The sequence below is a fragment of the Odocoileus virginianus genome, chromosome 6, assembly GCF_023699985.2.
Source record: "Odocoileus virginianus isolate 20LAN1187 ecotype Illinois chromosome 6, Ovbor_1.2, whole genome shotgun sequence".
NCBI classification, from domain to species: domain Eukaryota; kingdom Metazoa; phylum Chordata; class Mammalia; order Artiodactyla; family Cervidae; genus Odocoileus; species Odocoileus virginianus.
In genome coordinates this window covers 47311580-47338437 of record NC_069679.1, presented here as the reverse complement: position 1 = coordinate 47338437, position 26858 = coordinate 47311580, and the positions used below count along the sequence as shown (strand labels likewise).

Here is a 26858-nt window from a genome sequence, read left to right as displayed (position 1 = left end):
ATGCGTTCCTCAGGCCCCTTACCTTTGCAACAAAATAATCCCACATACTAAGTTCAGGAGGAATAAACTTCTCTTTGTAAGATGGTCTTTCCGCAGGCACAGGTGGTGGGGTAGTGTCCTTTACAGGTCTTCCAGGGACCAGCATTCGCATGTTAAACCTCCTACGGTGTTTATCTATGTCTTCAGAAGGAACAGGAGGTGCTGAATTTAAAGACAGGAAAAAAAAATCCCATTCTTATTTTCCATTATTAAATCAAAGAGTTAACCTTTCTTTTCAGCCTTGAAAAGTACATTCTTGCCATGTTTTTAGTTTACACTAAATTACTTGTATCTGTGCTTGTAAACTTTTCTAGTCATTGCATCAGTTTTCCAGCAATCATGACAGAGATGCAGATGACGATAGACTATAAAAGATTAACTTGCAATGAAACAGCCTACCTGCCATTAATATACAGAATAAGGATTCAAGCAATTTATATACAATGTATCAAATAAATGATGTACATTCAACAACTAGTAAAGAGAGCACGTGGGAGATTATTTCTGGCTATGCTGTTCAAGAAAGATTCACTGAATGAGTATGTAGGATATAAAGCATGCCTTAGAAGAAAAGCAGAGGCTCAATGTGAAAAGAGGAAGTTGACACCAGAAACAAATGACCAACGGCTTGGCTCAATGAGGAATAATTTTCTTTTGCTAGACAGGTGGTCAGAGAGGGGAGTAACAAGGATACTCTGTAGTTAGGCATGGACTAGCCTGTGGATAGAAAGCTGGGAGCTCATTCTGTGGGCCATTCTCATGAAGGCATCTTGAATGAGGCACGTGATGAGGTAAAGTCTGCACAATCAATGATGATGGAAGGGCCTGAACTAGTACAGTGGGTGGTAAAGACCAAAAGGAAGGGTTAGATGTGAGAAATACAAAAAAGGAATATCAAAAGGATTCAGGACTAATTGGATATGAGATAGCCAGGAAGAAGTCAGCCTGGTCCTCTCCTGAGGCTCCCTGTCACAGAAAATGATACTTCTATCTCAAGTTCTCTTTGATGAACATGACCACATTTCCCTCTGTCCATCACTAGGCTACAGCACTTTAATCTTTTTTTAATTGAGGTGGAATTTACATAAAGTTAACCATTTTACAGTGTACAGTTCAGTGGCATTTAGTACATTCATACTGTTGTGCAACCAACATCCCTATCTAGTTGCAAAGCGTTCTCACCACACCAAATGAAAACCCCACACTAATCAAACAATCACTCCCCATTCCTCCCTCCCCCTAGCCCATGGCAACCACCAATATGTGTTCTGTCTCTACGGATTTACCTATTCTGAATATTTTATATAAACGGAAGCATGCACTGTGTGACCTTTTGTGTCTGGCTTCTTAAACTGAGCATCGTATTTTTAAGGTTCATGCTGGTTATAGCATGTGTCAATATTCACTCTTTTTTATGCTGAATTATATTCCATTGTACTTATATACCACATTTTGTTCATCCATTCACTCTTGATGGTAACCCACAGCTATCTTTCTTTTGGGAGGAGACTTTTTTCCCCCCATTTTATGTTGGTTTCAGCCACACAACAACGCACATCAGCCATAATTACACATACGTTCCCTCCCTCCCTAGCCTCCGTCTCCTCCCCCATCCCATCCCTCCAGGTCATCACAGAGCACCAGAGTGGGCTCCCTGTGCTACACAGCAGCTTCTCACCAGCCATCCATCTTACACCTAATGGTGTATATATGTTGGTGCTGCTTTCTCCATTTGTTCCACTCTCCCCCTCCCTTACTGTGTCCACAAGTCCATTCTCTACATCTGCATCTCCATTCCTTCCCTGGAAATAGGCTCATCAATAGCATTTTTCTAGATTTCATACGTATGTGTTAATATACTATATTTGTTTTTCTCTTTCTGACTTACTTCACTATGTATAATGGGCTCTAGGTTCATCCACCTCACTAGAACTGATTCATATTCGTTCTACACAATTATCTTTTAAGTGGGCTATTCCCACAGCCTCCCACATGAGCTCCCTACTTTTATTCTTTCACACAGACTATTTTCCACACAGCAGTTAGAGTGGGTCTTTTGAACATCTAAATCAGATTACATCATTCTTTTACTTAAAACCCTCCAGTAGTTTCCTATCTTCCTTTAGAATAACAGTGATAATAAATGACCCATGACGCCCTAAGGGACCTTGCTCCCAGTTACTAATCTCATCTCTGACCACACTCCCCCACTCAGGATAGCCATCTGGACAGCATGACAGTTCCTGGAAAAAGTCAAGTTAGTCCAACCTCATGACTTTTGCACTCACTTCTCCATCTGCCTGAAATGCTCTGGCCCCAGATATCTGCACAATCTGATCCCTGACTTCCCTAGGACTCTGATCAAATGTCAGCTAATCAGAAATGTGTCTTCTGACCACCCTAACTAAACTCTTCCCACACCCTTTCCCTCATCATTCTCTGTCTACTACTGTTGTATTTTTATTGTAGTTCTTACCATACCTGAAATACTGTCATTTGTTAACTGTGTGTTTACCTCTACTAGGTGTAAGCTTCATGAAAGTATGGAGTTCGTCTGTTTTGTTCACCATACCCCCAAAGCCTCGCATATGGCAGGTGTAAGTGAATGTAAACATGAATATGTCCTCAGAGGTTTAAGCATGATGATTTGATGAGTGAATTACCAGGAAACAATAACAGAAAACTCAAGAAGAGAAAAGAAGCGATTTGGGAGGAAAACTTTTAAATTTAAAGTGGATTACAACTGGACAGGAAGATGGACATGAGTCATTCATATGGAACAGGAGTGGAGACAATGGGAGTCGTTAAGATTATCTCCCTTTCTTTGACTTACATGGGAATTTTATTCATTTGATTCGATCTTGGGCACCGAGGACACAGGTTAGAACCTGTGCCTTTAGCTAGTGGCTCTCTGAGCCACTATCTCATCATCTGTAACATGACTATGTCTATGGATGAATTAAGACAGACAATTTCTGTGTTACAGCACCAAGGTGGAAAACTTTCCGATGGCATCAGTATGTATCTAACCATTCTACCATCTTAAAAAGTGGGCTAAAAATATATTCTCATCCGTAAGAAAAAAAAAAAGAGAGCACAGAAAATGGAATTCAAAAACCATGTGCATGATTGGAACAGCCTTAGTATGACCATGAACTTAATCTGAAGCCAACTACTGGTATACTCTGTAAGAACTATGAGGATTTATCTAAATCTTCTCTACTTAAAAACTTTCTTAAAACATTTTAAAAGTAAGTGTGATATCTTAAAATAAAAGCTGAGAAAAAATGTGGGTTGCAAAAAAAATAATTCTCAATATTTCTACCTTTTCAACAAACACATTGCTAAAGAAAGTTCTAAAGAATTTTGACTAGGATACAAATTAGCTTACTATTCCACAGTTAAGAAATCTTTAACTTTTCATGCTATGTTACAGATAACACCCTTAATGCGTTTACTTACTTCAATCAATAAACCTGGAGTATTTTTCTTATGTATGCCTATATATCATGGCAATGAGTTCAGACCTAATTCAACTTTGTGTAGTAAGGAAAGTCCAAAAAATTTAGCCCAGTTATTTATGATAATGATGAAAACTTATTAAGAAAGCTTTTATAAACTCAAAATCACCATGATAAACTATAAAAAAATAAAAACTATCCTTTTCCATGACCTCATTCCTCAACACTATCTCCTCACTTAACTTTAACTTTCCTTTTTTCTTTTTTATTCTTTTCAAATTTATCAAAAAATGTTAAAACTGAAACTGTACTCTTTATTCTAATATGAGATTAGTTATTTACTATTCTAAGAGTGATTATACATTAAACATTACTGATTTTCAAAACAAAAATTCTTAAAACATTTTAAAAAATCTTTAACTTTCATATAAGAAACTATTTATACTTATACACATTATTGTTATCAAATCTATCTTACCTGAAATATTTTCAGATTGTCTTTGAGGCTTCACAACAAGTTTCACACCTCCTCCAAAAACAGCAGCCCACATCCGGTTGTTTAATGGGTGGGCTGCAAGTCGAAACAATTCATTGGAGGAATTTGTGGCAAGAGCATGTATCAATAAACTTAAGTACACAGCGACAACAGCTTCACACAACAAAATGTTCAATTTTGGCTGGTCTTCATCTTGGGCTGAACTCAAGAGATTAATAAGTGAACTCACACCTGTAGGGTAGATAATATTAAAAGAAGTATATCAGCATAAAGCTCCAGAAGGGAAACAAATCCAAATCTGCAATTAAACCACAATTATGTATCTACATTATACTATAGATATAGTAGCAATACCCACACATGGATATATATATCTCTCTCCATGGTTTTAGTCCATTTATGCATGCATGCTCAGTTGCTTCAGTCGTGTCCAACTCTGTGACCCTATGGACTGTAACCACGAGGCTCCTCTGTCCATGGGATTTCCCAGGCAAGAATATTGGAGTGGGTTCCCATTTCCTTCTCCAGGGGATCTTTCCAACCCAGGGATTGAACCCAGATCGCTTACATCTCCTGCAAAGCAGGAGATTCTGGGTTCAACTGTAGAGTCAGGAAGATCCCTGGAGAAGGAAATGGCAAACCACTTGAGTATTCTTGTCTGGAAAATCCCATGGACAGAGGAGACTGGCAGGCTATAGTCCACAGGGTCACAAGAGTTGGACACAACTTAGTGACTAAACCACCATCCATAATTTGAACAACAAAATAAATGATAGAAATGGTTTATAACCTACAGAATAAAACAAGAATCCATTCATCCACACTGAAATAATAAATGAGTGAATAAATAAAAAGAAGAGAAAGCTCTTCCTTACAGCACAATTTCAACTAATAGGTAGAAGGAAGCATAGAATTAGAAAATCACCACTGAGTAATCTCCACAGTTATATTTGATTCAGGCAGGAGTCATCACTGAACGTTATAATTAGCAGGTAAAAGTATGACATTTTACACAGTCCTCTAACACTCTCTTCAAAAGATACTTATGAATTGCAAAGGAGAATAATTTTACAGAGGAGAAATCTGGCAGAAACTACCACACAAAGTGATCAAAGTTAATGGCACCAGTGCTGGGACCAAAGTGGCATCATGTGCCTCTTGCTATTTTGCACTAAGGGTACAATCTCTGTTCATAACCTGAATCTAACATTAACATCAGAAAAACCCAAACATAAGAACATTCTAAAAAATAATTGTCTAGTACTCTTTGAAAGTATCAAAGTGATGAGAGACAAAGAAAGGAAGACTGCATATTAGAGGAGATTCATGAGACAATACAACTAAGAATACAACATGGAAGACCTCAGTGAGATGACAGGTGAAAACTGTCAAAAAAAAAAAAAAACTTACAGGTTAGACAACAGTATTGTATCAATATTTAGAAGCTGAATTTCCTTAACATATCCTGAATTTTGGTAACAATGTTACATTTAATAAGAGAATGCCTATTTTTAGGAAAGATAACTGATATATGTAAAGGGGCATCATGTCTACAACTTACCCTCAAATATTTCAGAAAAAAGTATACATATATCCACACAGACACACAATAAGTGGGTAGAGTGGAGAAAGGAATGATAAGGCAAGTATGTTAAAATGTCTATGCTGGGAAGTTTGGGTGAAGATTATACAAAAATTCTTTGTACCATTTTTAAAACTTTTACAAGTCTGAAATTACTTCAATAAAAAGTCAAAACAACAATGTTTTGAGAAACTTATGTATAAAAGAATTTTAAAAACACACTCTGAGTCTGTCACTTCCTCTACTGCCCCTCTTTACAGAGATCATTAATATGTAATCACAGATATAGATTAAGAGTAGAAATTTATAAAACTACAGTAAAAATTAAATGACATGGCAAATGAGGAAAGGATGCTGAGAGCAGAGGTTTGAAACATCTGATACAGAGAGTGAGAGAGAGCTAACCAGAGGAAAAGGACTGGCAGACATCATGACGTATGTGTCACTCCTGTGACAGGATGGTCACTCCTGTCCTACATATATACCAACACTCTTGAGAATAACTGTATTCTGAAACATCTGTGAAAAGACCTGTGTGATACTGGCTCTCTAAGACTCTAACTCAGGATGTCTAAGGATAAGAAATACAATGTGCTCACCCTTAGGAAGGATGTTAAACCTTGCTTTTTTAATGCTGGTCAGCACAGCTGGTTTTTGAAGCCTTAACTTTCTGAGTCTTCAGACAACATTACAGTACTTAAGAATTCCTAATCCATGGCAGAAAACATCATCAAAAACAAACAAATAAAAAGTGATTCACCAAATCCACAAACAACAACAATCAGGGAACCAGTTAGTAGTTTTGTAAAAATGAGTTGCCAAGTAGAAAATTAAAACAAAAATAAAAACAGCACTCGAGTTCTCACCGGGCCATTGAGCAGGAGAAGAATTTGGTGTTGCATGTTCTTCAATGCTTTCTGTCCTTAGTCTTCGACGATCACTTAAAAGAAGCCCTTGATAAGCCATTCCTGTAAACTGGTTTCCTTCTGTTTGACTGCCAAACCAAACAAAATTCTGTTATTTATCGTCCACAGAGGTAACAAGCAATTATACCTTAAACACACTTTTAAAATAACTATTGCAAAAACAAAACTCTTAAAACTGAATTCAATGCTCCAATAAGTTATTTCAGAAAGTTCTTTAAATTAGTTACAATTATTTATTGATAGCTTTTTAAAACAAAATAGGAAATGTTCTATTTGGGCAGAAGATATTTAGTCTTTAAAACCTTTCCCAAATGCCGCTTGAAACTTAAAAACCTTTTCTATATTCACTTATCTGTATTTTAAAAGTCTGCTGTAAGGAGATTACTGTTGGTACTAGGAATATCAGAAAGTTTCAGCAACTGTTTTGTTGCATTTCTTAGTCCTGCCAAGTTGTACAAGCTCAATTCTGAATAAAAAGGTCAACTAAAATCTGCAGGGAACTTTTAGAAAAACTTAATCCTAAAGCCAAATATGCCCAAATATTTATTTCCCTCATCTTTCTGGAGTGGGGGAAATACAAAAGAAGAAAATAAATCTGACTTCTCAGAGAGTCAATCACAGCCTAAGAACTAGAAAAGAAATGTATTTGGATTCTCATCTGGCACCATTTTAAGCAATGACTGATATCAAACAAATTGTCTTTGATCATTAAGGTAATCACTATGAACTAAATAAATTGTTTTTCTTATTTACACTTCCAAATTTTGAGAGTTAACTTAGGCATGGCCTTACTAGGCTAACATCAAAGTTAGGCCATTTTGAGAGAGTTAACTCCTTAGGCAATAATAGTCTTCCCATAAGAGGCTGCTGAATTTATAAGAAAAAAAATCTAGATACATGTTTAATATACATTCAATGTGATTCTATCTATATTACAAACTTTTCATTTATTAACATAATTCATTGAAGTCTAGGTCATCTTTCTGACTGATTCAATTTCTTACTACTTATACTGCCCTGCTCATTAAAATATAAAGTATACACTGATGAAGGCAATTAGACATTTAACAAAAATTCAAACCACTACATCTGTTGATATCACTTTTAAAGACTGATACCGAAATAGGTAAGTAAAATTGATTTTAATAATTCAGTGCTAGGAATGTACTTAATTATTTTTCAAAAGTTTTTCTTCTTTCAACTGAAAAGCAAACAAACAGGAACTAATTTAATGCTAAAGGAATAGTTCCTAAGGGAGAAAAAAATTAGAAAACTTCATATTATAAATTACTTTGGATAATGAATACTTCTTTTTTTGAAAACAAAAAGATGATGATGATAATTTTCCTTTACTATTTGTGATTTTCCATTTGTCTCTGTTGTTACTAGGTGATTGCTAAACTAAACAATTATTTTCTCATTCTCATCTATTAAAGTACACATGGTAGTCATATTCCAGGATTTTTCAGTCCCTTTGAAGCAGAACCTTAATATAACTGTGGTACAGTTTAATGTTTTTGTTGTATAAATACTATTTGGGTGATTTTTTTTTTTTACCTGTAGCTATGACTGTCACATAATGCTTGGTAAATTGATGCAGAAAGTGATGCTGCTAGTGAATGAAGTGTGCGCACCTAAAACCAAAACAGCCACAATTACATTTTGTACTGATATTTCTATAAACAGTAGTAGGTTAAAGATCAGAAAATATCCAAGAAACCAGCAATATCATAAATAAGACTAGATCCTACATGAGACTACTAACTCTGCCTTAAAGCTTCTAAAATAATACTCACCTAATTTAATATGCATGCTTACAACAAAGTTAATTGATTTATACACATATTTATTAAATATTTGTCACTGTGGGCCTGCCATTTTGCAGGCCTTGAGCAAAGTGTCAGCATTCACATTGCTGGGACTGTTCTAGCCCACTAATGAATAGCTTAAATAGTAATACTCGAAAAAAACAGAACCAAAATTAGCAGCTAATTTTCAGAGCTTTTATTCAAAACTTGCCTTATGGAATTTCCCTTGATGAAACTAAAGAACTGATCTTATCAATAATAATGAATTAAATGTTTAGAAAATCTATCAATCACTGTGTGAAACGGTTAATTTTCCAGAAAGACATCCACTTAGAAGTAATGCAGTCTGAAAATTTTTAATTTTGATAGTTTAAAAAATTATCAATATAATATAAAAACCTACAATGCCATGCTGAATCAACACTTTGACTCATACAATCTTAAAATCTGAAGGGATCTTAGAAATAGTTTCATACTTTTTCAAAGCTTATCCAAATTTCTAGGAACTAGTAATGTTAACTTAGATTAAATGTTAACAATTATAAGCATTTGATGAATTTTCTACTTTTCCATATGCATCTATCAAATAATTTAAGTCATCTCAACAGGGGCTTCCCCAGGTCGTGCCAGTGGTAAAGAACACGCCTGACAACGCAGGAGATGCAAGAGACAGGGCATCGATCCCCGGGTCAGGAAGATCCCCAGAGGAGGGCATGGCAACCCACTCCAGTGTTCTTGTCTGCAAAATCCCATGGACAGAGGAGCCTGGTGGGCTCCGGTCCATAGAGTCGCGAAGAGTTGGACACACCTGAAGCGACTTAGCATGCATGAATAGGATGATATGACCAGTAAATCTTGGGTTCTTTGGAAGCAAAACATTACCAGAGACTGAATGTGCATTTCATACTAAAAAATTTAAAAGAAAAAATGCTGGGGAACTTAAATGACATCAGCCACTGGAACTGGGAAAAGCACAGAACAAATACACTTAGGCTAGCACAGAGGAAGCTTGATCAACTCTCCAGATCCTGCCATCCTCCCTAGGGTTTCTTAGCATCTACCTGCTTTTATGTTTTCAGCATAGGATATAGTTTTAATTGGGGGTAGTTAACTCTGTATATTGTCACCCTGCTTATTTAACTCATATGCACAGTACATCATGAGAAACGCTGGGCTGGATGAAGCACAAGCTGGAATCAAGATTGCTGGGAGAAATATCAATAACCTCAGATACACAGATGACACCACCCTTACGGCAGAAAGTGAAGAACTAAAGAGCCTCTTGATGAAAGTGAAAGAGGAAAGTGAAAAAGTTGGCTTAAAGCTCAACATTCAGAAAACAAAAATCATGGCATCCAGTCCCATCACTTATGGCAAATAGGTGGGGAAACAGTGGAAACACTGGCTGACTTTATTTTGGGGGGCTCGAAAATCACTGCAGATGGTGACTGCAGCCATCAAATTAAAAGACGCTTACTCCTTGGAAGGAAAGTTATGACCAACCTAGATAGCATATTAAAAAGCGGAGACATTACTTTGCCAACAAAGGTCCATCTAGTCAAGGCTATGGTTTTTCCAGTGGTCATGTATGGATGTGAGAGTTGGACTGTGAAGAAAGCTGAGCGCCGAAGAATTAATGCTTTTGAACTGTGGTGTTGGAGAAGACTCTTGAGAGTCCCTTGGACTGCAAGGAGATCCAACCAGTCCATCCTAAAGGATATCAGTCCTGGGTGTTCATTGGAAGGACTGATGTTGAAGCTGAAACTCCAATACTTTGGCCACCTGATGTGAAGAACTGACTCATTGGAAAAGCCCCTGATGCTGGGACAGATTGAAGCTAAGAGGAGAAGGGGACAACAGAGGATGAGATGGTTGGATGGCACCACCGACTCCATGGAGATGAGTTTGAGTAAACTCCAGGAGTCGGTGATAGACAGGGAGGCCTGGCGTGCTGTCATCCACAGGGTCGCAAAGAGTCGGACACGACTGAGTGATTGAACTGAACTGAATTCTCTCCACACTCATTACCCTGAGCTACTGCACAGTTTCCAACAAAACAAAATCCTCGGGCAGATAGCAATGAGAGTACTTTCGCTGGGACTACTTCTAATCAATCATGGTTTTTCCCAACATACTCCCTGAACTTACATTTTCATAATATCCCAGCATGTAAGGAACAATCATAAATATTTCTACATAATGATTCATTTAAAGGAGATGGGGATCCAAAGGAATATGTAGTAAGAATACTGTATAGAAAATGAATTAATTTTTACCATAAAAGTATCTACCTGTCTCAAAGGAAGACAGTAATTTTTCCACAAGTAAGAAGAAGCTATTAGATTAGAGTCAGGTGTACAGCATGGTGGTTCAATATTTTTAAAGATAATTCTAAAATAATGGCTATATTTTCCTGTGCTGTATCTTTGCTGCTTAATTATTTTATACTATTTTACACTTAGTTGTTTATATCTCTTAACTCCCTACCCCTAATGTGCCCCCATACACACATGCATACTTTGTTAACCACTGAGTTGTTTTCTATGTCTGTGAGTCTATTTCTATTTTGCTACATACAGTCATTTATTTTTTTTGACTCCACATATAAGTGATAACATAGAGTATTTGTCTTTCTATCTGACTTATTTTACTTAGCATAATATTCCATCCAATGTGGCAAATGGCAGAATCTCAAGAATGCTTTCTTTCAAATTATATTCATTGGACAAACAGTCTTGAACTGATCAGACTTAAAAGGCAGTAAATAAGAATACTTTAAATATTTCTTCTAAGTTCAAATCGGAAGAGAAGTATAACTTATTTACCTTCTCAGTGTGTACAATACCAAATGATCATAAACTTTACATTACCTTCACATCTTCAATACTGGGATGAGGTGGTGTTTTCATCTGAACAATAGTATAGAGTATATCATGGATGTGATTATTTAAGTACAATACAGGATTAGCTATGACTGTTTTTGTTGAAGCAATACTTGCTGAAAGCAGAGGTAGGGTGGTAGGCAGTGGTAGTGGAGACTGGAGCTGCTTCACTGTAGTTTCCTGTGAGTGACAGTAGGTTATTTTTTCCAAAGTGGTTAAAATGAAGGAGAAAAAAAAGCAATTAAAAGTTATATGACAAAAATACTGGCAGTAAACATTTGAGTAAAAGCAATATGTTTATGTACTTGCTCATTCTACAAAAACTGGCATACCAGGTACTATGCGAGATGCAGAAGGTATAGAGATGAGTTTGACACAGCTGTGCTCTCAAGCTTTTAGCCTACTTCTATTCATCAAAACTTTTGTCTAAAAAGATGTATGCACAGTGTAAATATCTGCTTCTACGAACAGAGGAGCTGATCATGTTAAAATTAACTGGTAGAAAGAGCTTTACAACTGTAAATTAAAGAGCTACTGAAATTATTAAAAAAACCAAGATTGAGAACAAATATAAGGTTGATACCTGCTGTGATTCTTGTAGCAAGAATTTGAGCTCCATTCGTACTGAGGCCAGACCACCACCTTGGGCTCCGTGGAGGCTACAGTAACTAAGAAACACTCGAAGGAGGTCTTGGTTCTTGTGCAACCATGACTTCCGTCTTTCTGCATGCTCTCGTTTAGCCTGGAGTCTCCGCCTTTCTATCTGGTGCCGCTCATAGGAGCCAATATCTGGTTTGTCCACCATCTCTTCCTGATCTAGAAGATTACTGTCTCCTTTGGAATACATTTTACTGGCATATTCTTTAATAACTGATTCATGATTACATATTTCATGCAAGGCAGCAATTTCCTTTTCAAGCCAGTTGTAGAGCTGAAATCTGAGTTTTCCTCCATCTACTTCATAACCAGTAGCCAATGTTCTTAGTTCAGTCATAAGGATCTTTAAACAAGCTCTGAATTTTAGTTGTTCAGCAATCACATCAACTTCAGTATCACCTTCAAGATGATCCTCTTCCTGAGGGGTCGATAACACGTTAGGGTCTGGAGTTTTTTGATCTTCTTGTCTATCTTTTTCCCCAACATCTGTACTTTTCATTACTAAACCAATAGCATCTTCTTCCTCTTCCTCTAAGGCACTATCATTCTCTTCACCCCAGTCTAGAGTAAGAGGTTCCTCTTCTATCCTTACCACTGGCTGACTCCAGTCAATCTGTGATGAAGTGACATTTGACCAATCAATACCAAAACTTCTATCACCGTCACTCAGAGTTTTTGATTCTGAAGGTACATGATCTATCTTTTTAGAAATGAAGTCAGGCTGATCTTTTTTTGAGGGTAAGGCAGACACTTTGGTAACTTTTGGAATTTTGGAGAGTACCTCCAAGGCTAAAACAGGGCATCCAACTTTAAAATGAGCATTTGCTGTAGTAAAGAATAATTTTCTTTCTATGAGGTTAATTTTATCAACAAAGTTCTTCTCAGTTTTGAGACCTACAGTTGCCAAAGTTCCTTCAGGGGAGACAAGGTTTCTTCGAATAAGCAAAGGATGAGTTCGAAGGTAGTTGTAGAAACTAAACACCATTGGGTTACAAGACTTGATGATAACTATAGAAATCAAACAGAGACAATCACAAGGTATGATGTTAATTTGTAATTATGTTACAAAAGAATAAAGTGTGTCAGCATTTCCTCAAAATAAAGGAAACTTAATTATTAACCGAGGATTAGATAAACTGTGGTACATCCACACAATACAGCTGAAATTAAAATTTCCCTGTGATATCCAGAATATATTAAGTGAAAGAAGATGCAGAATTGTATATATAGTAAGCCATCTTTTATCTAAAAAATTAGAAAAATTAAAAACACATCTAAACACACACACACATTTTTTAACAGAAAAAATACACAATTTTTTTTCAACTGGTCCCCTAAAAAGGGAGGGTAAAACAGGATAGAAAGATGAGGAAGGATGATAGATACCTCTAAAAATACCTTGATTTTATTTCAGAACCACTTAACATTTTATATAATTCTAAAAGGAAATTTACTTTTTAAAAATTTACAATAAAAGCAAAATTAAACAAATGATTCTTCGCATCAAGCTGGTACCATAATCACAAGACAGGAACTAAAAAGTGACTTAAAAATAAGTAATATGACTGACCATCCTGAGTCGGATATACCATCAAAACAAAAAACTGAAAAGAAAATAAAAAAAGAAATGCTTAAACTGTTCTCAGGAACCATGCTGTTATGAAAATATCTGCATCATTACTCTGAAACTATTTTATATATATATACATATATATATATATATGTACATATATAACAGCAAATAATTATGTTAATATCATAAGAATCCAAGCTTTTCATTATAAGACACATTTTTGAAATATCAGGAACTCTATATCTGAAATTAGAACTGTCAGTGTGAACACATGTACCTCAGGGTGGAAAATTTTTCCTAGCTTCATTCATTGAAATAACCTAGGAACAATGGCCACACCTGTAGCAACGGGGATCCCTGTGTTCAGGCTGTGGTGTCTAAATATCACTCCCAACTAAAACGAACCAGGATTCTTTAGAGGATTGGTCATTTCCAGGTCTTGGGCAGGAGGTGTATAAGAGGAACCTGAAGCATCTTACCATACCAGAAAGCAAAGAAACTATCAAAGAAAAATGTCAAATTCAAGGACTTTAAAGAGGCTCTGATAATCTGAGTATCCATAATAATAACCTGCAATGGATTAAAACACAACTCTATCTTAATCTGTGAGTTCAAAATAACCTTAAAAAATGAAAGTTGATTGGTCACCTTTCGAGGAAGCTAGAGAACCAAGCTATTATTTTGAAAACTAGTAAATAAAGAAGAATCAAACATTTATATTCCTTTTACTATGCATACGACTGGAATTCAGAGTAATCAAGCCATTGCCAAGGGAGACTGTACTCTAGAGAAGCATTCCAGCTCAAAAAGTAAGGATAAAATGACAAATTTAGTATATTATCATTTTACAAAAACTAATAAAATAAGGGATGTAGATGGCAGTCACTGATAGCTGTTAATTCCACAAAAAGCAAAATAAGTTCACAGTCTGAATTCCCTGGGGATTTCCCTGGTGGCTCAGATGGTAAAGAATATGGCTGCAATGCAGAAGACTGGGTTCAATCATTGGGATGGAAAGATCCCCCAGAGAATGGAATGGCAACCCACTCCAGCATTCTTGCCTGGAGAATCCCACGGACAGAGGAGCCTGGCGTGCTACAGCCCATGGGGTCGCAAAGAGTCGGACACAACTGAGCAACTAACACTTTCAAACGAGTTCCATGGTGGAAGTGCTCTACCCATCTATTAAATATTTCTGCCAAAAAAACTATTAAAATCCTCTAAAATCTTACTTATCAATTTATAGGAAATACAGAGAAACAGAGGGGGAAAAAAACATTAAACAACAAGAATACAACCAGCAAAATCTAAAGCTCAGGAAATTACAGGACAAACAATCTGACTTCTTTAACAAATAAATTGGGGGGTGAGGCATGCTGCAGTAAATAAATATGGATCAAAACTGACATAAGAGGCACCTCAACCAATCACATGATACAAGCCTCATCTGGGTCTTGGGTACAAGATCAACTGTATCAAACAAATCAACTGTATAAGATTTTAAAAGACAAACCAGGGAAATCTGAATACTGAGGATTTGATTACTCGCAAAACTGTTATGTGTTATAACTGATGTGTGCTATGTTTTTTAGAGTATTTTTTAGAGATGCATGTTGCAATATTTACAGATGAAATGATCAGTTGGGTTTGCTTCAAAATATATCTATACAGTAAGTTCCCTACATACAAACCTTCAAACTGCAAACTTTCAAAGATGTGAAGAGGCATTTGCATGTCCAATCACAAGTTAGTTCACATGTTTGGTGCAGTTTTCAAGATACTGTATAATTAAAAATGTTTTATTATTATTTTGCGTTTATGTATTATTTGAGTGAAAAATATTATAAATCTATTACAGTACAGTATTAATACAGCTGATTGTGTTAGATGGGTATAACCCTTTATGTATACATAAAAATTTCCCCAATAACAACCTCTTAAAAGTTAACCTGGAAAATATTAATAAATAAATAGAATCTTCCTTCTGTAAAAATGTGTACCTTTTATTAAAATTACTTGGGTAGCTCAGATAAGATATTTTTCTTCTAAATGCTTTATTTCCTTTGCTTTGAAAAAAGTTAAAAATATTTACAGTCATTCCCCCCTTGCCTGCAGTTTTGCTTCCCATGGTTTCAGTTACCGGAGGTCAACTGAGGTCCAAAAATATTAAATGGAAATTTTCAGAAGCAAACAATTCATAAATTTTCAATTGTGAGTTGTTCCGAGAAGATGAAATCTTGCACCATCCTGCTCTGTCCTCCCCAGGACAGGGATCATCATCCTTTGCCCAGAGTGTTCCACCTACTAGTCACTTAGTAGCCACTGCAATTATCAGATCCACTGTCAGGGCGTCACAGTGCTTGCATTCAAGTCCCCCTCATTTTACTTAATAATAAAGAGCCCTACACGCAAGAGTAGTGATGCTGGCAGTTCATCTATGCCGAAGAGAAGCTGCAAGTGTTTCCTTTATATGAAAGTTTGAAAGTTCTCTATTTAATAAAGAAAGCAAAAAATTCATAAGCTGAGGGTACTATGATCTATGGTCAGAAAAAATCTTCTATCCACAAAATTGTGAAGAACGAAAAAGAAATTCATGTTAGTTTTTCTGTCATACCTCAAACTGCAGAAGTTATGGGCACAGTGCATGATAAGTGCTTTGTTAAGATGGAAAAGGCGTTAAAATTGTACAATAAGATTCTGAGTGAGAGAACCCACATTCTCATCTTTCATTACAGTATATTGTTGTTAAAATTGTTCTCTTTTATCATTAGTCACTGCTGTTAATCCCTTACTGTGCCTAATTTATAAGTTAACCTTTATCCCATATATTTATGAAAAAACATAGTTTATATAGGTTGTGGTACTATCCACCATTTCAGAAATCCACTGGGGGTCCTAGAACATAACCCCCGTGGATAAGAGGGGACTACTGTATTAAATTATTACATTTCTTTTTTGTAAAGAAGAAAGTGAAAAATGAGCCTGAATCTCTTTATTCATTTAAGCTCTTTAAGTATTTAAAAATAAAACATAATAAAAATAAGAGGCTAGAAAATTATAACTAAAGAAAGTACAAAATGAAAAGTAAAAGCTTGTATCTCTCCACTCCTATTCCTAAAAGGTAACCAGCGCCAATTTAGTTTATGGTTTGTTCCAGAAAACAAAAAAGGGAGAGGGAGTGGGAAACCAGACATAGTATGTGTGTGCACACAGTATGTATATGTGTGACGTATGTACATAAACACGACAAGGATCATATTGGTGTCTTTTTTTTATTATTTATTTATTTTAATTGGAGGCTAATTACTTCACAATAATGTAGTGGTTTTTGCCATACACTGAAATGAATCAGCCATGGGTGTACATGTGTTCCCCATCCTGAACCCCCGCTCCCACCTCCCCCCCATCCCATCTCTCTGGGTCATCCCAGTGCACCAGCCCTGAGCACCCTGTCTCATGCATCCAACCTGGACTGGTGATCTGTTTCACATATGATGATATACATGTTTCAATACAATTCTCTCAAATCATCCTATCCTCGCCTTCTCCCACAGAGTCCAAAAGACTGTTCTATACATCTGTGTCTCTTTTGCTGTCTCGCATATAGGGTCATCGTTACCATCTTTCTAAATTCCATGGAATATTACTCAGTCATTAAAAAGAATACATTTGAATCAGTTCTAATGAGGTGGATGAAACTGGAGCCTATTATACAGAGTGAAGTAAGTCAGAAAGAAAAACACCAATACAGGACCATACTGCTCTACACCTTACTTTTTTCACTGAATACAGCATATATTAACACATCACTTTACCTCCCTTGCCTCACTTCTAATAGCACACTGTTTCTACAGTGTGGATACATTATAATTTATTTAACTATTCTATTGATGAATACTTAAAATGTTCCGTTTTTATGATTATTGCAAACAATGCTAATAGATACCTTCTAAATGCTTCTAGAAATCTAAATTATTTGGGATAACTAAGAGTAAAGGAAAGTTCATCACACAAGAATAAAGTTTTTATAGGCTCATACATCATACTAACTATGTGTAACAACCAAAATACACACTTTTTTAGAAAACTGGCTATTATGATACATGGAAAGAGCTATGTAATGTGGGAACATTCTGTATGCTTCACTTTAATATATATGAAATTAGAACAGTATGGTAATCTTATATACTTTGATATATAGCTATGAGAGTAAAAACGTGTGTGAAGTCTTCTTAGTACTACTAAAATTATGATAGCAAAATGCTAGATTCAATTACAGGTAGTAAGTGACTGAACCTCTAGCTACATAAAAAACTGAGATACTGATTTCTCAAAGCTGAAAAGTAAATCTGGCAATGATGAGTTATGTGCATGTGTGTGTGTGTGTATGTATTATCTAAGTGAACATTAGTTCAGAAACTGCCTTTTAAAAAAGAAAAAGAGAAATCCACAAAATGTCCTACCTTGATGTTCATCATCCTCCTTCGGTGTCTGTTCCAGTAATGTGTCCAATGCTCGGGTAAAATCTTTCATTACCCAGTAAGCAAGACTACGGAGGAAAGGATCAGGATGTAATCTTTCACAATCGAAGCCTGAGCCATCCTTTTGGCAACCCAAAATCTTCTGATTTAGGATGGACAGATAAGTGGAAGAAGTCTCAAAATCAGATTCATATAAACGGGCAATTACCATGGCTAGCTGGATATCTTCCATTTTTTCAAGACATACCTATAAATTTAAATATTAAGGAATACTTAATGATAATTATTTAGAGATATGAAATATCCCACTGAACTCCTGAAATTATCCACTATATATATTATCAGAGTAGAGCAAAGAGGTCCAGAGGTTTGACAGAGTGATTAAGAAATAACAAGAAATTTAAGAAACTAGAACTTAGTAGCTTCCAACCTAGAAAGTTCATTTATAAAATAAGCATAAAAGAAGGTATATCAGTACCGTCTCAGACTTGGATTAATTTAAACAAGGTTCATTTTTAAATTAAATAACACCTATGATATTTGACTTTATATAATAAGTTCCTCTTAATTTCCAAACACATTCCCATATAAAAACACAATTATTACCATTTTAAAAGAATCTTCTATTTACATAGCAAGTAGCTTAAGAAATAAAGCTACATATGCCACTGTTACTCACTCTTGAGTTTATATTCTAAAGTAACTACTCATCTGAGAATCTGAGATCCTTCAGGCAATATGAACATCTCAATCAATATTTCTCTTCTTGCCTGAGTATTTTCTAGGCTAAACTTCCCATTTGAAAACTGTAAATATTTGTTATTTTTAAAAATTACATACCGTGAGATAATTTTGAAAATAGGACTAATTCTATACATAGAGTACATTCACTTTGTTGGATATTTTCTATGATGTATTATTTCCAATTACATTTTTCTTTCACCTGTTTGGATTATTCATTATAACTGATAGCCTAAGAAGAATATCTCATAAACAGAAATATTTGTAATTACTCTCTTAATCAGCTATCAAGACTCTATATCCAAAAATGCAAAGTTTTACCTCTTCCCACTCACCTTCCAATATCTAAGATGACTACATTACAAAACAGTACAAACTGTGATCTCAGTTCTTTAGCTATGAATTTCATTTAAAAGAACTTAAAATATCTGCCTGTCTATACCAAGTAAGGGACTCTGACCTGTGCATACTTTGAATACTTTAGAATCACAAGATGGCCAGGGAGAAGATATTCATAAACCATTTTTCTATATATTTATAATTGAAATGCATATACTTACCTTGAAATGCAGTAGTCTCTATATAAAATGTCCCATTTATGCTTCTCACATGCATCTGTTTATAAATCCACTGTCACAGTGCCACTATTTGAGTTAGTAACCTCTGTGTTTATTCTCTACCCTCTATCCTTACAAACACATGACCAAACATTACAATCTACTCTATGACCTTCCCAGGTTTTCAAGCTCTTACAGGTATTTCATACCACATATTCTCAGTCATACCTCAATGGCATCTTTCAATGAACCAGCTAGCAAGAAAAAAGCAGCAGATTGCTCAAAACGTTGTTTTCCAAGCAAAGAAAAAGCATTTTTCAAAGCAGCTTTACGCCATCTATCTTCATTAAAGTTGTGGCTGAAAAATGTTGTCATTTTTTCATCATGCTGTGACCTGGGTACCAGAGCACAAACATAAGCGGTTAAATCAAATTTCAAATATTTAATCCCTTACAGAATTTTGAAAATAGACAATGAAAATCTCAAATAGCCAGCTAAAAGAAGAACAATAACAACTTTAGTGAGATGTATTTGTTATCAAGCTTCGCTTCACTTCTTCTAATAAGGAGAAAACTCAAAATAATGTATACGTAAGTAGAAAGCAAGAGAACTCTACCAATTGTTTTCATCAACTTATTTTTAATAATATCTCACTCTTTAGTTAAGCTCAAATAATACGGTGCTTATTTTTTGCAAATAAAGGAACCAAGGCACAAATAAGGAATACTGATTTATCCAAGTACTTTCAAAAGTGTTACATCTTCAATTCACAACACAATCTTCATTCCATTAAATCATATTAAGTGTTGAAGCAACTTACCTAAACAGACCCCACACAACTGCTTTCTTCTTCATTGAAAGGTAGAATAATGCAGCATCCAAGGCATCATTGTTACGTTGAAAAGCAGCTTTGGCAACCTAAATGGTCAATAAAAAATTATACTGAATTAACTATTTGATAGAAGAATTACAACAATTAATGTTTCCCTATTACTTCCATGGCTGACAAAAACTATGAAGATGGGAAGAACTGACTCTCTTCCACAATCTCCAGTAGCTTATAATACATGCTCCTAGAGACAACCCTTGGCATACCTGTAATTACAAGAAAAACTGTAACAGTAACTAGTATTTACTGACTACTTACCATGTACCAGGCACCTTTCATTTGTCTTACTGAATCACCATGATCCAAGAAGTAGTATTACTATCCCCATTTTACACGAGGCAACTGAGACACAGAGAGGTTAACTGAATTACTTGAGGTCACACAGTAAATAAGGGGTGCAAAAGGTATTAGACACCAGATAGTGATAAAACTAACATAGGAAACAATAAAGAAGGCAGAACATTTGATAGACATGACTTATTCTTTTTGGCCGTGTTGCTCAGCTTGCCAGATCTTAGTTTTGTGTCCAGGAATTGAACCTGGGCCCTCAGAAGTAGAAGCACAGAGTCCTAACCACTGGACCACCAGAGAATTCCTGGTGAGACCTTTTCTTAAAAATTAAGCATATTAAATTCCTTAATGTTTTGTTAAAGTTAAAATGTTAACTTCTATGGTACATATATATGTGATTTCATAATATTGATAGACATCTATGAACAAATATCAATTATACTCACACACACATTAAAAACTACAGGCAAAAATAAATGTTCTTTTTTAAAAAAAAGACATAACTTCATGGTATTTTTCAATCAAATTTTACAGTTCTGAAGGACTGACACATGCTTTCTGGCATGTAATTAAAATATAGATGGTCAAAACTCTTATTTTGAACGGCCTTCAAATTTTAGTTCTTAGAAATTTCATGAGAAAAAAGTCTTAATGAATACATAATTCCCCATGTACCATAACAGACAATCCCCTTTGAGCCATATGGCCAAACTTGCTAAATTATACAGAACCAATGAACGCAATGTAAATTTAAAAATTATTAACCCAGTAACATTATGTACATATCATACTGTCTCAAACACAGTACCATGCAGACCATATACTTCTCAAACATACCAAGCTAACATCTGCATAAAACTAAGTTGAGAAGCATAACAATAAAAAACAATGTTTTTTCAGCTAACACTGCCTGATGGTAGACTAGAAAGCTACCAAGGCATGGGAGAGACAGGGGAAGATACCTAAAAGTCACCTCACAAAAATGCTTTACTTTCAATGCTTTTATTTCTCTTCCCCCCCTCCCCGAAGGCATTTTCTCTGCCTTCAATTATTTTAGTACTTCAATATTTAGTAATTTTTACAAGAATTTTTATTCATCTTCAGTTAATGATTTATAACATACATTGCAAGAGAAAAAAATCTTACATATCCTTTTGTTTGAATTTTAAGAGATAAATTACTTGTGGAAATTAATTATAAGTATTACTAGAAATACTCAATTTGTAATGGCAAAACACATTGTTGATAAAAAACTAAAGAGGCTTTGTGCAACATCTGAACATTTCAGAGAAAATATGATCTCTTTTTCCTTTCCTTCAGGATATGTAAAAAATTTAACGGGGACGTCTCTGGTGGTCCAGTGGTTAGGATTTGCCACTTTCACTGCCGAGGGTACAGGTTCAATCCCTGGTCTGGGAATTAACTACCCCAAACCATACAGTGCAGCCAAAAAACAAAACAAAAAAATTTCTGAGAGTGAAAGCAAGGGATGTGTGTTTCAAGTAAGTTTGCCAGGTGATTCTTCATACACTAAAATTCTTCAGACACTACTTTAGAGGAGTAAATTCCTCGTGAAAGAAATGAATTATAGTCCACAAATGTAATATAATGAATTGTACTTCTGAGAACTTCCGTGGGCTGGTTACCCAACCTCTCTGAGTTGTAGTTCTATCAGGTGGAAAATCGAGATAGTAACATGCAGCCAATGAGAAGATAACATGAAATAATTTATGAAAAGCAACTAGAACCAAGCCTGGTACACAAAAAGTGCTCTATCATGGTTAGTTTCTGCCAACACTGAAATAACTTTCAGCTTCTACTAAAAAATTTTTAACTTTTTTTCCTACTAGAAAACTGATTTCAAAAACACATCTTAAAATTTATAGCATGTTTCATTTACTGCCATAGATAGCTGCCTCAAGTGCCACAAATCAAAACTTTTTCAATGGTATTTTAAATGTGCAAACGAAGTTTGTTGTGTATTAACCTAGCCATGCAGAGAATCTTTTTTATAAAAACAATGTTTTTTCTATCTAATGTATATAACTGACATATAGTTTGTATTTTCCTAAACCGGGATACATCTCAACTGATAGCAGAAAATACTATATTCCATAAGTATTATATACTTAGTATATATGACAAAAGACAACTGATATACTGAATGGAGAGTTTATAAAGGTCAAGATTCAGAAATGTCCAAATTCTCAAGATCTCAAGATGTACAGATGAATCCCTCACCACAGGTTTTCTGGAAGATAATATATTTTATGCTGTAAGAAAAGACTTAACTCCAAAACGCAACAACACACACTTACCTTTTCAATGCATCTTCGAAGAGTGTTGATATTCCTAACCCACCAACCTATTCCCATAGCTCTCAACTCAGACCACTGAGGGTCCCCTCTCTGAATTGCTGGAATCATATTAATCAGCTCTTCCTCAGCCTCAGAATGAAAAGCCCAGGCAAAATGGCAAGTAGATACACCTAAATTAGAAACACAAAATAATAAGCATCAGAACTCTATCAAAACAAACAAAAATAATTTTCTACATACTCATGTATTTATTCCTCCTGGAAAGAATTTTCAAGCAGAAAAAAAAGTATGAAAGGATTTCTTCATTCAGACTTCTATAGTATAAGTATCTAAATAGAAGATCGCTGACAGGAAACACAAAACCAAAATCTTTTTCTGAAATGTATTTGCTGGAAGAATGGAAACATTAAAACCTAATCAGTAGTAAGAAAGATATTTGAATATTGAGCCATTCTTATGCTTGCACACATACCAAATCAATCAAGAATAAAAGGTCTGGTCAAGTCTATGTGCTCCATGAACATGTAGGTCCCATTTCACAGTGCCACCTGCTTGCAGACCGTATCCATCACTACTGGACACTGAAAACTGCCCCATTCATCCCTCCAGCCAAGAAGCTACACATATTACCTGAAAGCAAACTCTAACCTTAATGACAGCTCCAGGGAAGAACTGTTAGGAGGCACATTCCTCTGTCTTTGGTGTCTCCTTTAAAAAAAAGAGTTTAAAGCTGCCTAATTACTGATGGTATACAGCAAATACTTTTTTTGCCCTGTTAAAAAAAAACCTGACAGGGATCTAGGCTGTATTAGACTCAACAAAATGGATTTAGTGACACCCTCCATCAGTCTGTCAACAGCTCAATGACTGGTTTTACTCCACTTAGAGCAGATGAAAAAGAAACATGACAGAAGTGAACCACAGAGTGATGTGAGACAGTGAGAATGCTACCGGGAAGAGCCCTGAGGATCCCAGGAAAGAAGCCCAGATAATCAAATCAGCCATCTGTAAGAATCCCTTTGGAAACAAAGAAATGCCTGAGACCAATAACAGTCTGATAGTCACATTACAACACAGGACTCTCAACGCTATTTCTCATTGCTAACATTTATAGACAACTGTGTTTGAAATCCTATTACAAAATCAATGCAAAAAGCCTTAACTGTCACTATAAATGTAGAGGAAAATGAACAAAACTTAAAAACATCAATTTGTATTTTGTCAGGCCCTAAAATGCAGATTAACTCTCTATTTAAATCTGCCTGGGGCTTTTCTCACAGCTCAGTTGGTAAAGAATCTGCCTACAATGCAGGAGACCTGGGTTCAATTCCTGGGTCAGGAAGATTCCCTGGAGAAGGAAATGTCAACCCACTCCAGGATTCGTGCCTAGAGAATCCCACAGACAGAGAAGCCTAGCGGCTACAGTCCATGGGTTCCCAAGAGTTGGACACAACTTAGAGACAAAACCACCACCACCACCAAATCTGTCTGGTTTAAGAAATAGTTGGTATATGAAATAACTATAAAAAAATTGACACTGATTTAGAAATTGTTATGATAAGCGAATGCAAAATGCATACTTTTGCTGACATAAACATTTTAATATAAAATAACAATATAAAATATACCTTATACCCTTAAATGAATTTCATTGATTAAATTTTTGGTATAGCTAAAAGGAAACCAAAATACAAACAGGCATGTCAGAGGAATTTGGTTCAAAAATAAGATTAAGAGAGCAGTGACTGTATTTGGAAACCTAACTATTAGAAGTGAAAAAAGGTATTAAGAAGAAAAAATCAGGTGCACCAACAGGCACTTATTTTTATTTGTCTACCAACGTCAGGCAATTCTTTGCAATATGTCTTTGTTCTTCTTAGCTTATCTACTAGCTACTTAGACCCTGATGTTGGGAAAGATTAAGGGCAGGAAGAGAAGGGAGTGACAGAGAATGAGATGGTGGGATGGCATCACCAACTCAATGGACATTAGTCTGAGCAAACCCTGGGAGATAGCAAAGGATGGGAAAGCCTGATGTGCTGCAGTTCATGGGCTTGCAAGAGTCAAACACAACTTAGTGACTGAACAACAACTAGCTACTTAAGTTTTTCCCTGAAAACTGTTCCCGAGACCATCACCAACAATACCAGTCACTTTTCTCATCTCCAGTGTTTTAACTGTACTAAAGGGAAAATGGAATTTGACAAAGCTTTAGGAAGCTAAGGTATTTTAAGTCTCCTTAGGCAATGTACATAATTGTCATTAAGTGATTCAGTACCATCTGACCATCATTTAAAACTAGAATTTAAAATATTAAAACTAAAATTTGAGATACCATTTTTTAACCTATTCCAAATGGCATAGATTGTTCTAAATGATAATATCAACTACTGCAATGAGTTGAGTTTTGGCATCATTAACATTGGTTCTGGGAATTTAAGTTAGCACAGTCTTTCTGAAAGTAGCAATATTTATCAAGCATTAAGAATTTTCAAGCCCTTTGATTCAGTAGTTTCACCACTAGAAAACTAATATGAGGAAGTAATTAGATATATATGAATATTTATATGTAAAGTTGTAAGGTCATTCAGTAGCATTGATAATTCAATTAGGAAAAAAAAAGCAAAATTTGGATTTTTAGAAAAAGTTAAAATATAGATGAATTACAGTTTAAAAACATGATAGACTATCAGACAGCTGTTAGAATCATATTTTCAAAAAAGCATTTATTGATGGTAAAGGGTAAGTACTATGGGTAAGAATAATGAACTATAAAGCCTGATATTCTAGGTCCTACAATACTAAAGCATATTTTATGGGGCTGTATACAAGATGCTGGTTTCAAAAGGGACACAGCCCACTACACTGGAATTCCAATTCAAACTCTAATAATAAATAGGCTATATCTTACCAGGTCACTTTAAACTCTACAGTTTTGATTTTTTAATCTCTAAGTTAGGGGGCTGATATAAGTCTATATATCTCAAATCAGAGTATGTGGCAGTGTGCTGGAAGTATGCAAATCTACTGGGTTACCATATGGCAGATATTCCTGAAACATCAGCTTTAGTTGTGAGTAAATAACTTAGAACATAGTGCTTATATTAAAGTAAACACAAATAACGATGCATAGGGCAAAATTTTTAAAGAAAGGGTATCAGATATCATAGAAATTCAGGACCACTTTAGGTTATAACACCAGACTACCCAGTTTACTCCTAAACTACTATGACTTTTGATGACTTAAGTCTGAGAAACTGAGACAGATGAGCAAAAGTCACAGAGTACAGCTGAAAAATAACTCAGTAAAAGGGTAAGTGGGTACCCTGTGACAGCAAGATCTTAAGGCTAGTGATGGGTATGCATGTGATGACTTATTAAACATTTATACACAACAGTGAATATACCAACCACTTCAATATGAAATAAAAGTTACACAAAGGTTCAAACAATACCTTGATGCAGTAGCTGTACTCGGTATAAAGGAGGCAGCGATGTCAAAAGGCAAGTGTGCAAGCGCATGGCCAACAGGTACCGTAAACCACACTCATCCAATGTGTCTCTTCCTTTAAAGAGGAAATAAATTTAAGGAAAAAGGAATGCGACAGGTCACAAACCAATGGAAACTTAGAAAATAAACATTAATAATTTACAAAAATACATATTTTTGAGTGTATTCCTTTCTGAACACTTCAATATCTATCAATACATATAGCTTCACAAAAAGTACATGTATATAATAAAATTGTTAAAAGAAAAAACTTTAAGCACCTATCAGTACAGGTAATAATAGTACTTAGAGCTACTCATAATAAATGAAAAGGAAAGAAATCTTGAATCCAATAGAAAGTTATAGTTAGGTATAATTTTAAAAAATATTTCCTATGTGAATTTCTCCTATTTTTAAAACTAGGAATTACATAATAGTATAAAATTATTTATTATATAATTAAATAGGTGATATGTTCTAGATTGGTTAGCACAAATGAAATACAGTACTATCCACATTTGAAATTTGACTCCTCAGGCAGTGTTACCAAGATAAGGTTGAACTCCAATTCTGATTTCACAAATTTGTTCTTAGTCAAAAGTTGGGCAGAGGTATGAAAGCATGATAAGTTTACTCAAAATTATAGCCACTGTTGGATAAAAGCAAC

The 26858-nt window shown here is 35.3% G+C and overlaps 1 protein-coding gene across 2 annotated transcripts in view; it reads right to left on the bottom strand.

Moving 5' to 3' along the window:
* DMXL2 (Dmx like 2) overlaps positions 1-26858 on the bottom strand; it is a 169825-nt gene that overhangs the window by 20634 nt on the left and 122333 nt on the right. For both annotated transcript variants that reach the window (XM_020869203.2, XM_020869204.2), the window contains exons 19-29: positions 26157-26267; positions 22702-22871; positions 20024-20121; positions 19432-19597; positions 17888-18152; positions 11778-12859; positions 11183-11374; positions 8062-8138; positions 6445-6572; positions 3979-4227; positions 23-201 (exon numbers count right to left, since the gene is read on the bottom strand). In XM_020869203.2, the coding sequence (XP_020724862.2) occupies positions 23-201; positions 3979-4227; positions 6445-6572; positions 8062-8138; positions 11183-11374; positions 11778-12859; positions 17888-18152; positions 19432-19597; positions 20024-20121; positions 22702-22871; positions 26157-26267 (2717 nt within the window). The remainder of the gene's footprint in view (positions 1-22; positions 202-3978; positions 4228-6444; positions 6573-8061; positions 8139-11182; positions 11375-11777; positions 12860-17887; positions 18153-19431; positions 19598-20023; positions 20122-22701; positions 22872-26156; positions 26268-26858) is intronic.